The sequence below is a fragment of the Saxophila tyrrhenica genome (genome assembly GCF_035928015.1).
Source record: "Saxophila tyrrhenica strain CCFEE 5935 chromosome Unknown scaffold_10, whole genome shotgun sequence".
In the NCBI taxonomy this organism is placed as follows: domain Eukaryota; kingdom Fungi; phylum Ascomycota; class Dothideomycetes; order Mycosphaerellales; family Extremaceae; genus Saxophila; species Saxophila tyrrhenica.
In genome coordinates, this window is record NW_027041742.1 from 570,640 (window position 1) to 584,574 (window position 13,935).

The 13,935-nt window shown below is 49.9% G+C and overlaps 4 protein-coding genes across 4 annotated transcripts; 2 read left to right on the plus strand and 2 right to left on the minus strand.

Annotated features, from left to right (window-relative positions):
* Positions 1 to 151: 151 nt before the first annotated feature.
* On the minus strand, positions 152 to 3,246 carry LTR77_006750 (chitin synthase I; the record flags this gene model as incomplete). The annotated part of the gene is made up of 3 exons (XM_064803991.1): positions 152 to 887; positions 944 to 3,035; positions 3,228 to 3,246. 3 exons carry the CDS (start codon positions 3,244 to 3,246, stop codon positions 152 to 154), a joined length of 2,847 nt encoding a protein of 948 aa, XP_064657792.1.
* A 1,643-nt stretch (positions 3,247 to 4,889) lies between these two features.
* LTR77_006751 (uncharacterized protein) lies at positions 4,890 to 6,754 on the plus strand (the record flags this gene model as incomplete). Its single annotated transcript, XM_064803992.1, has 5 exons — positions 4,890 to 4,985; positions 5,044 to 5,102; positions 5,171 to 5,265; positions 5,326 to 6,241; positions 6,298 to 6,754. The coding sequence occupies 5 exons, from the start codon at positions 4,890 to 4,892 to the stop codon at positions 6,752 to 6,754; spliced, it is 1,623 nt and encodes a 540-aa protein (XP_064657793.1).
* A 467-nt stretch (positions 6,755 to 7,221) lies between these two features.
* LTR77_006752 (uncharacterized protein) lies at positions 7,222 to 8,085 on the minus strand (the record flags this gene model as incomplete). The annotated part of the gene is made up of 4 exons (XM_064803993.1): positions 7,222 to 7,674; positions 7,726 to 7,807; positions 7,862 to 7,939; positions 8,012 to 8,085. The coding sequence occupies 4 exons, from the start codon at positions 8,083 to 8,085 to the stop codon at positions 7,222 to 7,224; spliced, it is 687 nt and encodes a 228-aa protein (XP_064657794.1).
* An 884-nt stretch (positions 8,086 to 8,969) lies between these two features.
* On the plus strand, positions 8,970 to 9,812 carry LTR77_006753 (uncharacterized protein; the record flags this gene model as incomplete). The annotated part of the gene is made up of 1 exon (XM_064803994.1): positions 8,970 to 9,812. The coding sequence occupies one exon, from the start codon at positions 8,970 to 8,972 to the stop codon at positions 9,810 to 9,812; it is 843 nt and encodes a 280-aa protein (XP_064657795.1).
* Positions 9,813 to 13,935: the final 4,123 nt, after the last annotated feature.

The window sequence follows — 13,935 nt, forward strand, 5'->3', positions numbered from 1 at the left end:
GTATCACTCACATCGCGCATCGTGACAAGAGAGAAATCCAACATTCCCATATCCTCAAGAACCTCCCTTCTTAATTGAACCGTCCAACGCCCATGCTCATGCTCATGCCCAACCTTCTCAATGCTCGCGCAGCTGCCTCTAACACCCAACTCTATACCCCCCTGAAGATCCTAACGACCAAAAACCACACTGCCCCCACAAACCTCACCGCCGCCAACACCGCCACGCTATACAGCACCACGGCCATGTAAGTAGTCGCCCGCTCATTCTCCACCGCCTCCGGATCCTGCACAATCTGCTCGTCTCCATTCTCGTCCTGAAACCTCTGCACCCCGCCGACATTGAGCACCACAGCTGCGAGGGCCAGGTTGCAGAACATCCACGCCAGCACGACGGCCGAGCGGAAACCTTTGTAGTAGTCTTCATGCTTTTCCTGATCGCCGATGATTTTCTTCGGCGGGATGTACTTGGAGGAGAAGGCGCGGAGTTCGCTTTCGTACTGCGTGTTCAGGTCCGCGTCGTCGGAGGGGATGGCGACGTCGACTTTGCCGCCTGGCTTCAAGTTCGCAGCCGGGAGTTTCTCGGGCTTGTCGTCGCCCTTGGTGCCCCAGGTGATGTCGTGGGTGTTGCAGAAGGCGTAGACGTTGAGGATGTTGATGTAGGTCGGGGTGAGGAGGAGGTATTGGACGAAGGATGTGAGCATGTGCCATGGGTCCAGGAACATTATGCTGGCGACGAGGTAGAGCACGTAGGTGGAGAGCATGCTGACGATGAGGGTGAAGAAGATGCGATTGGTGAAGAGCATGGCGAAGGAGAAGCCGTCGTTTTCCTCGATTTGCTGTTGGACTGACTTGACGGTGATGAAGATCGAGGCGAAGAGGAGGTAGCTGTGCACGTCGTCAGTACGGACACCAAAGATTTTGCGGTGAGGGAGAAGACATACCACATCAGGATCGCCCAAAAGTACACCTGCGTCATGTAAAACTTGTTACTTCCCTGCGGTCGATTGCCCAACGCAAGCACGAAACAAGTCACCAGCGTAGCCAGATAAAGCCACTCAAAGCACACACTCAGCACCAACCCAGCGGTGCCCAGCAATTCCGGATCACTCAGACTCGTCGTCAGAATCCTGAACACGAGGAAGAAGTTTCCAATCGCAAACCACGCAAAGATCATCTGCACGGTATGGTAGAAGAATTCAAGCAACAGCATAAATTTCCTTATCGCCGAGTGATGTGACCGCCAGATCTGGTAGAAGTGCGCAATAGCGTAGACAGCTGCGAAGAAGGAGCCGTTCAGCCATCGACGCCGCTGGAGGATGAAATCGCTCATTTCGGTCGGTACGTCCGTTTCTCCTGAGGCGGATTTGACATACTGTAAAATCCAGGAGCAGTTCCGCTTGCTGACGAGCTCGAAGCAGAGGATGCGGTCTTCGGCGAGGTACATGTTGGCTGTGAATATACCGGCGTTGGCACCGTGCATCTTCTCGCCGGCGAAATACTTCTCCAGTGGTCCTTGTCCGGTCTTGTCGTTCTGGAGCGCGACGTAGCGGTAGGCGGAGAAAGCGCCGGGAAGTACGGTAATGAAGCCGAAGGCGCTTTCAAGTGGTTTGTCGAGGATATTGCTCATCTTGTATTCGAAGTTTTGTGCTGCAACCAGCGGGTTGATGAGGTTCTTGCCCTTGCTCAACATGGCCTTGATCTCACCACAAGCACCAGCGCACATGGGCTCGCGGTCGAAAGCTTTCCAGAGGTCGTAGATACTGCTGCGTCCAGGGCGTGTACCGGCGTCGATGAGCACACAAATGTTAGGTTCCAGGACCTCGCCAAACGCCTGGAAGAACCAGCGATGCGAGTTGATCTTCTTCTGATTCTTCTCCTTCAGACAGAACAGCATCTGTACCGGTGTCTGACCCTTCTTCACTGAAACGACGTGGTTCTTGATTTCCAGCGACATTTGAGTCGTGTATTCGTAGATATGAGCCGTGACATCCTCGCCATTGACCTGCTGTTTCGCGATTCCGTCCTGATACACTCCCATACCCGCCAACACCGCTCTCGTCCTTGGGTTGATCTTCGCGCGGCCGTCTGATACCACACACACCACAATCTTCTTCCATGCCTCCTTGCCCCAGGTCTTCGAAGAGGTCCGCGAGTTCATATATTCGATGTTCTTGATCACTCCCATCATCGTGCGTGCGAACAGCTCATCTTCCTCGTTGTACATCGTAATCACAATAAACAGCTCGGTATGGCGTGGCTTCGCGAACAGCCTCTGGCGCAGGGTGAAGCGCTTGTCGTAGAACTGGCTGGGATCGCATGTCGCTGCACTGTACCGCATGTGCGTGAACTCATCTCTCTCTGGGGGCTGCGCGTGTGGCACCTGGTTCAGCAACCGCGGCGGTACCGGACAGTCCAACACCAAGTTGCCATTGAACAGCTGCACCTCCTTCACCGTCTTCCATCTCCTGATTGGCGCAGCCGCTGGAACGGGCGGAGCATCGTTGTAGCCCGCTTCCAAATCTCCTCCTTCCGGGTGTTGCTCGATGTTGTGCGGATCTGGGCCGTACGAGTTGCCTGGCGCAAGCATAGGCCGATCCATGTCCTCTTGGTAGTAAGGGTGTTGCGGGGCATCGAAGTCGTGGTCGTGCACCTCTGAACCGTATGGCTGGTGGTCAAAGTAGGCGTTGTGGTCGTGCGTAGGGCTGAGACTGTAATCGCCCGTACCTTGGTGCGCCGCCTGCTGGAAAGGGTTGGGTGTGTATTGGTGGACGTGCGCGTCTTCGTATGCTTCGCTGTGACCGAAGGTGCCTGGCATGTTCTCTACCGAGTACGTAGGCTGCGCTTGTAGGCGATCTGTTGACGCGCCAGGCCCGGGACCCATGGGGATCCGAAGGGGCTCATCGTGGATGTAGGGTCTGTCGTCGAGCTGGTAGGCGGGGGAGGTGTAGCGCTCGGGCGATTGTCTTCGGGGATCCATGAAGGGGTTGTGTTGGTCGTCGTCGGGGTCGTGCTGGTCGGGGTGGGTGAAACCACCTGGAGGACGTCAGCGTTTTGAGGTCACGCTGGTAGTGAGACAATGAGACAGGGCGCGGGTGAGGTCGAGGCATTGCAACAGCTCATGCGGACAGCCGTGGAATGCGGGCAACGTCGCACATTCGCCAATACAATCCGTTTGACCTCACTCGCGCCGCCTTCTTGCATGTCTCAAGGTCGTCTCAAACTCACCATACTGATTGTACGCCATCTTGTTGATCAAGCCCAAACTTCAGCCTCCCAAGTCTATCTTCGATTACGTCCTCAGCACTTGCGAACTGCAACGCGTATGCGCCTGATGCTCTCCGATACCGTTACGTCGTCGCCTCGGGGATGCGATCTGGGGATACGACGAGTTGGAGCGAACGTCTTGATGTTTCAGGTAGCACGATGTATCTCGTCTCAAAATGATCGACGTCCGGCGGTTGCTACTTGGCAACGCGCGGATGCAACAAAACACTCGCAAGGCAGCCGCTTTCGACGTCGAGGTCAACGATGGAGTTGGTAAAGTAGCAAGATGAACATCAGCTCACGAGACGCTGCAGGTCGTCGAGATATCAGTTAGCCTCGACAACACAGCCTCTCGCATCGTGGACGCAACGCGCGAGGTCAAGACAGTGTTTCCAGGGACCGCCCCCGTTGTCGATCTCAAAGCCCCACGCTGCTGCTTAGCCGTTCTCTTAACGGCGATGGTTGTTCTTAAGATAACAACCCAACGCATAGCATACCAAAGGACCCGTCTTCCTCGAAGTATCAGCGGACACCCCCACCGCGCTCTCGCCCTCTCATGCTTCTCAGCTGAGCAGGTCGAACAGCACACCTGTCAATTGTATCTCAAGCTGCGGCAGTCATCAAGCGAGATTAGATCATCTCTGCATCCCGGCCGCAGCGTGGGTGGCCACAGTGGCGTCGGCTTGAAATAGCAACATTCAACATACATGTAGGCTTGTCTAAGGTGGGGTGCAATACGACTGATCCGAGCTGAACATTCCGATTAGGAAGAAAGGTGGAGCGTGGGCATGCTAAGGATATATAGCTATCTAGAAGTTCATGTCTTTGCTACCTACCACTCTGTATATTATATTGTATACTATAACTTAACTGTTAGAGGTTTTACTAAACAACCTTATTAATCCGCCTATACAGACTATAGATAACGCTATTTCAACAAGCAAGTAGGGATTTCAACAGAGTAGAGTAGCCAAGCTAGTGATTAAAGAGATAAAAAACTTTATCAAAATGTATTTAGACGTTTGTTAATATACGTATTTGAGTTATAGCTATTATAGTTCAGAATTTTCAAGTTTACAAGCTATATATAAGGAAGACCGAATCTTGGGATTACAAGTATCGTGCATAGTGTATGGAGTAAGATCTAACACTTACTGAATTGGATTCCTCCAAGAACATGGAAGTAACGCGTCTGTGCGTTGTACGAGCCGCGACATTCGACGTTGTGGCATGATTCATTTGCTTGTTGTTCTCGTTCCTCTCGCTCTTAGCTGGGGAGGCATCGGATTCTGGACTCTGCGTCTGCAGCCCTCAGGGCGGGAGCAGTCGGACAAGGACGCTTGAGCCGCAAGTATCGCATGACACTTTGCATCGCTCCACGCATCTCGGACCGTGGCTATCACTTCATGGCCATGTCTCCCCTTCACACTGCGAATATCTGCCTTTCGTACCCCATACGTCCATTCGGTTACTGCCCTTGGTACTGGATTCAAAACTGCCGCTTCATCACCTTTCTTCTCGACGACGATAGGCTTGCCATACTTCTCCCTATCGCGCGGTCGCTGGATTCTCCAAGCCGAAAGTTGGAACTTGAACGTCCTGCATCCGGAACATTTGCTCGGAATGGACGAGAAGAATGTCATCATCGTCGGTGCCGGGGTGGCGGGCATAGCTATGGCACATACATTGAAGCACAAGCTTGGCGTCACGGACTTTGAGGTAAGAACGCTGCGAGGCAAGTGAGTGTGTCGTGCTCCGTTTGATGATGTGAGAATAGATCTATGACAAGAGCGGCGGCATTGGAGGGACTTGGAGAGCGAACACTTACCCTGGGTGGTGAGTCTCCCATCCATTCTCACATCTCCTTCGCGGTCCCCAGTGTACGAAACTGACGCTCTTAATAGTGGTTCGGATGTGCCAGTACATTTGTATTCATTCAGCTTCAATCTCAACCCCGACTGGACCCATGCGTTGGCCGATCAAGAAGAGATCTTGCGTTGTGAGTGAAGCTTTAACGATCGTTGAACGAGGGTTCTCTTTTGACCGGCATGCGGTACAGACATTGAGGCGACTGTGGACAAGTTCGATCTGCGATCGCACTTTCGTCTCCGACAGGAGTGTTCCGGAGCCAAGTGGGACGGCAAACAGTGGATCGTCTCCTTCGTTGACCACAACACTGGCCGAACGACTACCAAGCGATGCCGGATCCTCCTGACCGCAGTTGGCGGCTTCTCCAGGCCCAGACGAACGAAGTTCCCTGGAATGGAGGGGTTCAAGGGCAGGATCTTTCACACTGCCGAGTGGGACCATTCCTTTGACTATACTGGCAAGCGGGTTGCAGTCATTGGGAATGGGTGCAGCGCTGCACAAGTCGTGCCATCAATTGCACCGGCAGTTCAGAGTCTCACACAGTATGCCCGAAGCCCACAATGGTATCACGAGCGGCCTAACCGGACCTTCTCAACGTTCGACAAATTCTGCTTTCGTTATTTGCCGCTCTGGCAGCGATGGCACCGCCTTGATCTCTTCCTCCAAACCGACGAACTAGCTACTGTCTACGGCCCCAGCGAAGAGCAGGTCCGAAAGCGAAGAGCGATCGAAGAGACCGCACGCCAGTACATCTACAGGGAAACGCCCAAGAAGTATCACTCGATCATTGTGCCAGACTTCCCGCTCGGCTGCAAGCGGCGCATCTACGATCCCGGCTATCTGGAATCCTTACACCACGAGCATGTCGAACTTCTTCCAGAAGGTCTGCAAAGAATGACCGAGAATGGAATCGTCAGCGAGAGTGGGGACGAAAGGGAGTTCGATGCCATCATACTTGCCACAGGCTTCGAAGTTTCGGCCTTTCTCACGCCAATGAAGATCATTGGCAAGAAGGGACAGTCGCTCGAGCATCAATGGCAGGAGAACAGAGGGGCACAGGCTTACATGGGATCTTTCGTTCACAATCATCCCAACCTTGCTGTACTGTAAGTCGCGATTGCCTATCCCATAACGTCTCAACTTCACACTGACGACCACGCAGCTTTGGGCCAAACACATTCCCGGCATTCAATTCTGTCATTTATTCGATAGAGGTTCAAGTGGAATACATTGCACGGACCTTGATCGAACCCATTATGGACGGGTACTCAGACGTCATCGAAGTCAGGCAGGAAGCGGAAGCCAAGTCTATCCGAGAGTTGGATGAGGTCTTGCAGACCACCGTCTTCGCCGCGGGCTGCAGTAACTGGTACATCAACAAGGCAGGAAGGAATTCGGCAGCGTGGCCCGGTCTTGCATCGTCGTACTGGAAAGCCACCTTCTTCACGAAATGGCAGGACTTTACGATGGAAGGAGGGTCGAGCACCTGGCTCGTGAAGCAGGGGTGGAGGCGTCTGAAGTACGCTGGCTCTCACGTGCTTCTATATGTGGTTGCGACAGCGGCCGCAGCGTACACATTCCAGCGACCTGCTGTGTTGTCTGCTCTGGTCTCCGGCTGAGCGAAATTGGAACTGCTCGGGACAAAAACACATAGGTTTCATCTATTCGTCAGTTTGCACTTTGCTTTCACTGCTTGGGGACAGAGAGGCATTTAAAGAGAGAATGATCTATTAGTACAAGAGAAAGTGGCAAGCTAGGTTGCCTAGGCGTCGAACCCAACACCGTTCGATTATTGCTCGAGCTGCCAGTTCTGTGACCGGCCATGACATCTTCACGCGTTGTGTTCGCAATCCTATCAAGAGATACAAATGGAACAGTGGGCCTGGTCCCCATCTGAGATTACGCTAATTCTGACATCTGGAATCCCGTCGTCTTGACAAGTGTTCACCATGAGATCCTTTGCAGAGACATTATTGCGGCATGGAACATCGATAGACTTGGCCGTGGATCGGACCCGGCGACATCACGATAGCATTGGATAAGACTGCGATTCAGCCTTACATGGACTACGAAGTCCAGTGACCGGTTAGGCTTCCACAGTATCCGAGACCTTGATGCGCCCCGCATGCAACCCCCCGGTGACTGCTATGTCCTCACCTGTAACGTAAGATGCACTTGAACTGAGCAAGTATGCTGCAGCCATCGTAAGGTCCTGCCGCTGGCCGATGCGCAGGAGTGGCGGGGATTTACGGAATACCTCGAACAGCTCTGGCTTCTTCACGGCCAAGGCTCCGCTCATCTCCGTCTCGATGAAGCCCGGCGATATGGTGTTGACCCGGATGTTGTACGGCGCCAGCTCCACCGCTAGCGTTTTGCCTAGGAGCTTTACAGCAGCCTTCGAGGCACCATACAGCGATACGAATTGTCCGGGGAGAGCGCAGTGTGAGGCCACTGAAGCGATCATCACAATGCTTCCTGGACTGTTTTGCTGCCTCGTGCACGATGCAGCGTGCTGAGCACAGAAAAAGGAGCCGAGCACCTGAAGCTGTTAGCAAGCAGCAAACCGAGGTCACTCGACGCGGTGCGGTACATTTATATCCAGCACTTTGCGGCTTCGGTCCCAGTCGTGCGACAGGAAGTCGCCCTCGAGCGCAATGCCTGCTGCGGTGATGCTTGCAACATTGTCAGCGGCGTAGGATCTCGTGGAGCAGATGACAGGAAATTACCAATTGTCGATGCGGCCGAAATCTTGTTTGGCACGTTCAAAGCTGCTTGCGATGCTCTCCTCGCTGGCAACGTCGGTCCTGGGAACGCACCAGTGAGCACAATGCACTCAGGACAAGTGTGTCTCTCGACCGAGCTGGTCCCAAACAGACTTGTAGTACTTGACGCGGATACCATGACGTTGCGCTAACGCATTTATGTCTTCCGATGGCTCCGCGACATCCATCAGGACGAGATCTGTTTTCAAGGTGGCAAGGTCGTTTGCGAAAGCGAGTCCAATTCCTCGAGAGGCACCTGTTTCATAGTTATTACGGAAGCCTGTCCGGGCACTGGGTCTTCCGCTCTGTTATGTACATGTAGTCATTGACTGAGGGGAGCACCAAGTCCGCAACATACCGGTAATAACAGTCACTTTGTTTGCCAGCGACAACTTTGTTGCGAGACTGCTGCCGTCTTCAATCTGCTGCTTGCTCGACAAAATACTGCTGGAGTGTATGCCGGCACTGCGGCCCGTCCTGGTCGTTCGCGCAACAGTGATAGGGCGCGAAGTGCTGCTTCTTGCGCCGCATAACCACCTCGGACGAGGCGCCCTGGCCAGTTGAGATGTTTGCGTGAGACGTATGACTTGCGCCGCCGTCTTTGCTACACCAGGGGGTTAGGAACTGCAAAACTGGAAGGGTTTTGACACAGTAGCCCGGCCGGATGCGAGTCGAAGTTGTCTTTGAGACGCGGCAAAAGGGCCAAGTTGAATGGCGCTTCTCTCCTCGATGATCTCGGCGAGGCACCATGACACGGCGGCGAATAGACCTGCGGTCCGTAGCAGATCTCACGTGCTGTGTGGAGCGACGTTGGGACATGACACCAGGTGTTCGCTGACCCAAATTTCGAAGAGCGTCATGAGTCAGTGTCGAAGAATGGAAGCAATGCGATCGATGGCGAAACGAGCAAGTGTTTCGTGGCAATGGGACGATATTACTCCCACTGTGGGGCTTTCCCATCAGAGTCTCCATGTCTCGACTGATGAAGAGGGTAGTTTATGACACACTTGATCGCAAGCCTCCACGACCGCCTCGTCAGCACCCCTAACCCAGCGAACCCGCCCGCATGATCATGGCGACTCTATCCTTTCCTGTGAGCGTGGGGGCGATGAGGTTACAGCACCGCGTCGTCCTTGCGCCGATGACAAGATACCGAGCAGATGCCAACAACGTCCCGCTCCATTTTGTCAAGGAGTACTGCGCCCAGCGAGCCGCCGTACCCGGCACTCTGCTCATCACCGAAGGCACCTTCATATCGCCGCGAGCTGGCGGCTTCAAGCATGTTCCCGGAATCTATACGGCGGCTCAAGTAAAGGCATGGAGAGATGTGACCGACGCCGTACACGCTGCGGGCAGTTTTGTATTTTGCCAACTTTGGGGGCTAGGGCGCGCAGCGAACCCCGAGGCTCTGCAAGACTCAGGGAACCGGCTACTATCTGCAAGTAACATACGGATGTCAGATAATGCTCCCGAGCCAGAGGCAATGGCTGAGGGGGACATCTTTGGGTTCATACAGGATTACGTTGCCGCAGCCATGAATGCCATGAAGGCCGGATTTGATGGCGTCGAAATACACGGTGCGAATGGCTACCTACCGGACCAATTCACGCAGTCCAATAGCAACAGCAGAGACGATGCCTGGGGTGGAGACGTTGAGCGTCGTGCAAGATTTGGGATCGAAGTAGCACGTGCTGTCGCCGACGCCATCGGGCCTGAGCGCATTGAATACCGCATCAGTCCTTGGAGTCCTTTCCAAGGGATGGGAATGTCGGATCCAAAGCCACAATTCTCTTACCTGGCGATGCGCCTCAGCGAGCTTGGTCTGGTATACCTGCACGTTGTCGAACCTCGGATTTCCGGTGCTGACACCATCGAGGCAGCCGACGAGGAAGTGGATTTCTTGGTGGACATCTAGGCAGGCAAAGGGACAGTCATCCTGGCGTGAGGCTTCACGCCGGAGGCCGCAGAGAACAGTGTCACAAAGCATGGCAATTGTACTGTTCTTGTGGCTTTTCGTCGCGTCTTCTTGGCCAACGACCGAGGCGTGGTGTCTTCAATGGCTTTTTTTAACCACTTTTTCACAATACCTTAACCACCACACTACTTACCACACCGCTCCTTACATTTGTAAGCCTCTTCTACGCTACTAGAGCCCTACTAATTAGCATATAGCTTGCCGGCTCGCTAGCTCGCTCGATTCGGTTACTAGACTTATACTAGCTTACTAGTTTACTAGCTCGTAATTACTAGACCGGACGAAAACTTCCTTGCGGACTAGCTCGTTAATAATACCTCGCCGTCCTATTAACCTTAAGCTATATAAGGCTACTATTAAGGAGTAGCGATACGGCGGTACGAGTCGTAAGCTTATACTAGAGCTCCTTTCTACTAAGTACGGTATTGTCGTTAGCCTTAGGCTCCTTAAGAGGTACCTATTATAGTAGGACGTCTATATTAACTAGCTTGTAGTTAATTAATAGGACTCTATAGTAATATAAGCTAAGATCTACTACTACTATTACCGGCTATAACTCTTAGATAAGCGAATCGTATAAATACTAAAGATCGATAGGTTTAACGTATCTACCTAGATAGTTTTCCGTATCCGGAGGGATATAGACCTTATAAAGCGGCTCCTAACTAGTTAGTATAAAGTAATAGAGGAGGAGCTTCGTTAGGCTCTATAGAAGAAGCTTAATAAGGGCCTTATAGAGGACTTTAGCCGCCGCTACCTCTTTAACTATATAAGGAAGTACTATAATAATATCGTAAACGCGTAAGTAACTTTAGAGGAGTAGACGGTTCTATAAGCCGGTAGTAAGACTACTAAGAGTACGAATTTAGCTCTCTCTCCGATTTATAGGCTTCGTTAGTATTACGAATATAGTAGAAAAGTTACGGGATTTTACTATTAGAAGGAGTACGTAAGCTAATTGGGCCGGAAGAGCCTAAGCTTAGGGTACTCGACGCTCGCTCGCTTTCGAGTAGCGAGTACTCGACGCTCGACGACCGTCGAGTAACGAGTACTCGCCGTAGCTACTCGAGCGAGTAGAATATAGGTAGGTATATAGGAACTAAGAATATCTCTAATATTCTTATATTTAACTTATATTATAATCTTACTAAAAGGTCTATAACTAATTAGACTTAAGTTAGTATCCTTACCTTTATTTAATCGTTACTTAACTCTCTAAAGAAGTATAATTAACCTTAATTACATAAGACTACCTAGTAGGATTATAATACGCGGCTCTATAGGATATCTTTACTAAAGCGCCCGTCTTGTAATACTTTAACCTAGTATTACCTATTATAATAATTACCGACGCTAGCGATACTATCTACGTAGGGATTCTTCTATAGCCGTCCGCGTCTAGAGCGGCCTCGGACCGGTACTAGTATCCTATCGTATACTATTCGAAGACTTTTACTAGTATATAAGTTAATTATACTACCTACGACAAGGAGCTAACTACTATCTCTAAATACTTTAAGGTATAGCGATATTACTATAAGGGCGCTACGTACCCTATTCGGGTACTAAGCGACTATAATAACTTACGGTATTTTATAACAACCTAGTTATTAATAGGCCGGTAAGCTCGAATCGTAGAGTATCTTACCGCCTTCGATTTTGAAATCGAATATAAGAAGGGCTTAGCTAACCCTTTAGATAGACTATTAAGAAGACTAGACTACTTCGCCGGCTTTAAAGATACTACTAAGCGCGACTAACTTCTTAGTATACTACTAATACTTTAAGCTAAGCTAAAGATTATAGATATAGGCTCGGCGTAGAGTAGCCCTATAGGACCCTTACTAGGCTAGCCTAGCGCTTATAGCGATAGTACGTAAAGTACCTCGCGAGACGTCTTATATCCTAAGCGGTATAATTAACCGATAGTTATAGCCCTAGGCCTCGCCGCTACCGGCGAGACCCTAGAGCTAGACCCCTTTATAACGTAAGAGGAGTAGATAGTATCTACTTAGGTACTTACTAGTACTATAGGACTTTCCCTACTTGTACCTCGATCTATAGTAGCTATAGCTATAGTAGACGAATTAGCCTACGTAGACCCGCCTAAGAGCCTAACGGCCCTTATTAAGGAGGTTTAGGTAAAGGATACCTTCGTCTAGGATATCTATAGATAGGGTACTACTACGGCTTAATCTAACTCCGGAGAGGGTACGGAGAAATAGCGGTCCTCTAAGGCCGTATATCGTTTCGACTCTAGTAGCCTAATACGTAAAGGCGACCGGCTATATATACCCCGGTATACTACGCTTCGGTAAGAGCTATTTCGACGGAACTACGACGACCCTATAGTAGGGTACTACGGTCGTAATTATATATAAGAAGTACTAGCTAGAAAATACGACTAGCTATATCTTATAGTAGAGGTTAGGGAATATATCGTAGGTTACGATATCTACTAACGAACGAAGCTAAAGTACTATAAGCCGTACGGTAAGCTATAATTACTAGTACCGCCGACTAGACCGTAGAAGTCTATCTTAATAGACTTTATTACCGGACTACCGCCGTTAAAGGGCTTTAATAGGCGCGTCTACGACGCTATCCTTATTATAGTTAATAGGTTTAGCAAGATAGTCTAGTACTTTCTAGTTAATACTATAATCGATACCCCGGTACTAGCCGAGCTTATATATAATAAGATTATACTATTTATAGGAAGTCTAGACGATATTGTATCCAATAGAGGATCGGTATTTACAAGCGAGTTTTCGAGTACCTTATACTACTAGCTTACGGTACGCCGCCGGCTAAGTACTACGTTCTACCCGTAGTCGGACGGCTAGATAGAGAGACTAAACTAGTAGTTAGAGTTATACCTATATATCTACTATAATTACGAGTAGGATAACTAGGTAAGACTACTATACGCTATAGCGTTTACGTATAACTCTAAGGTTTACGCGTCGTATAGTAAAACCCCTATTAAGGTTACTACCGGTACTATCCCCTCTATACCTAATAGTATCCGGAACGAATACCGTACGGAGGGGGAGTAGAAAGGCCCCGCCAAGCTAGCGGACTAAGTACGGGAATAGTTATAGACCTACTAAAGTAAGTTCGAGGATATAAAGAACTACCTCGAGCCCGTAGTATAGCTACAAGCTAAATACTATAACCGCTATATAGAAGTAAAGTAGTTTGACGTAGGTACTTAAGTACTATTATCCGGACGTAATATCTATAGCAAGAGGCCTTATAAGAAGCTCGATAACAAGTTCCTAGGGCCCTTTACTATTATAGAGTATATTAGGAAGTAAGTATATAAGCTTAACCTTCTAGCGTCGACTATATTATACCTTTTACGTCTCCCTACTAGAGCCGTACTAGGCCTAGCCCGGCTACTAGCCGCCGCTAGTAGATAAGCTAGAGGATAATAATAGAGACCGGTACGAGATTAAGAAGGTAGTTAGCTACACGATAGGCCGAGATAGTAGAAGGCTATATAGGGTACGATAGTTAGGGTACTCTCTAGAAGAGGACTAGGAAATATTAGAAGAGTAGCTTAAGGATATAGGAGAAGCGCTTAATAATTATCTCTAAGAAAAGGGGATAGCTTAAGAGGGTACCGGCGCCGCGCCGCCCCCTAAGTAGACGTAGATAGCTACCGTAGCCCCTACGAAGAAAGGAAGGCCTAAGAAAAGGCGTAAGTAGTAAAGTATTCTTAATATTAATCGCTTTTGGAATATCTACTATAGAGGTATTCGCCTAAAGGGCTAAAGACGTACCTTATTCTATAGAGTAGTAAAAGCTAACTTAGAAAGAAGTACCGCTAGTTATAAGGTATCCGCCGATAGCTAAAGATATACTCTATTAATAAGTAGTAAAAGCTAACTCTAAATTATATATACCCCGCTACTACTCCGGGCTTAGGCCGCTCCTATACTATAGTAGATAAGTCTCTACTCTACTAGGTTAGCTATTAACGATAATACCTCCGACTCGAAAGATAAGTTTACTATAATGTTATTTAGCTCTATACTACCTACTATACCTATCTTCT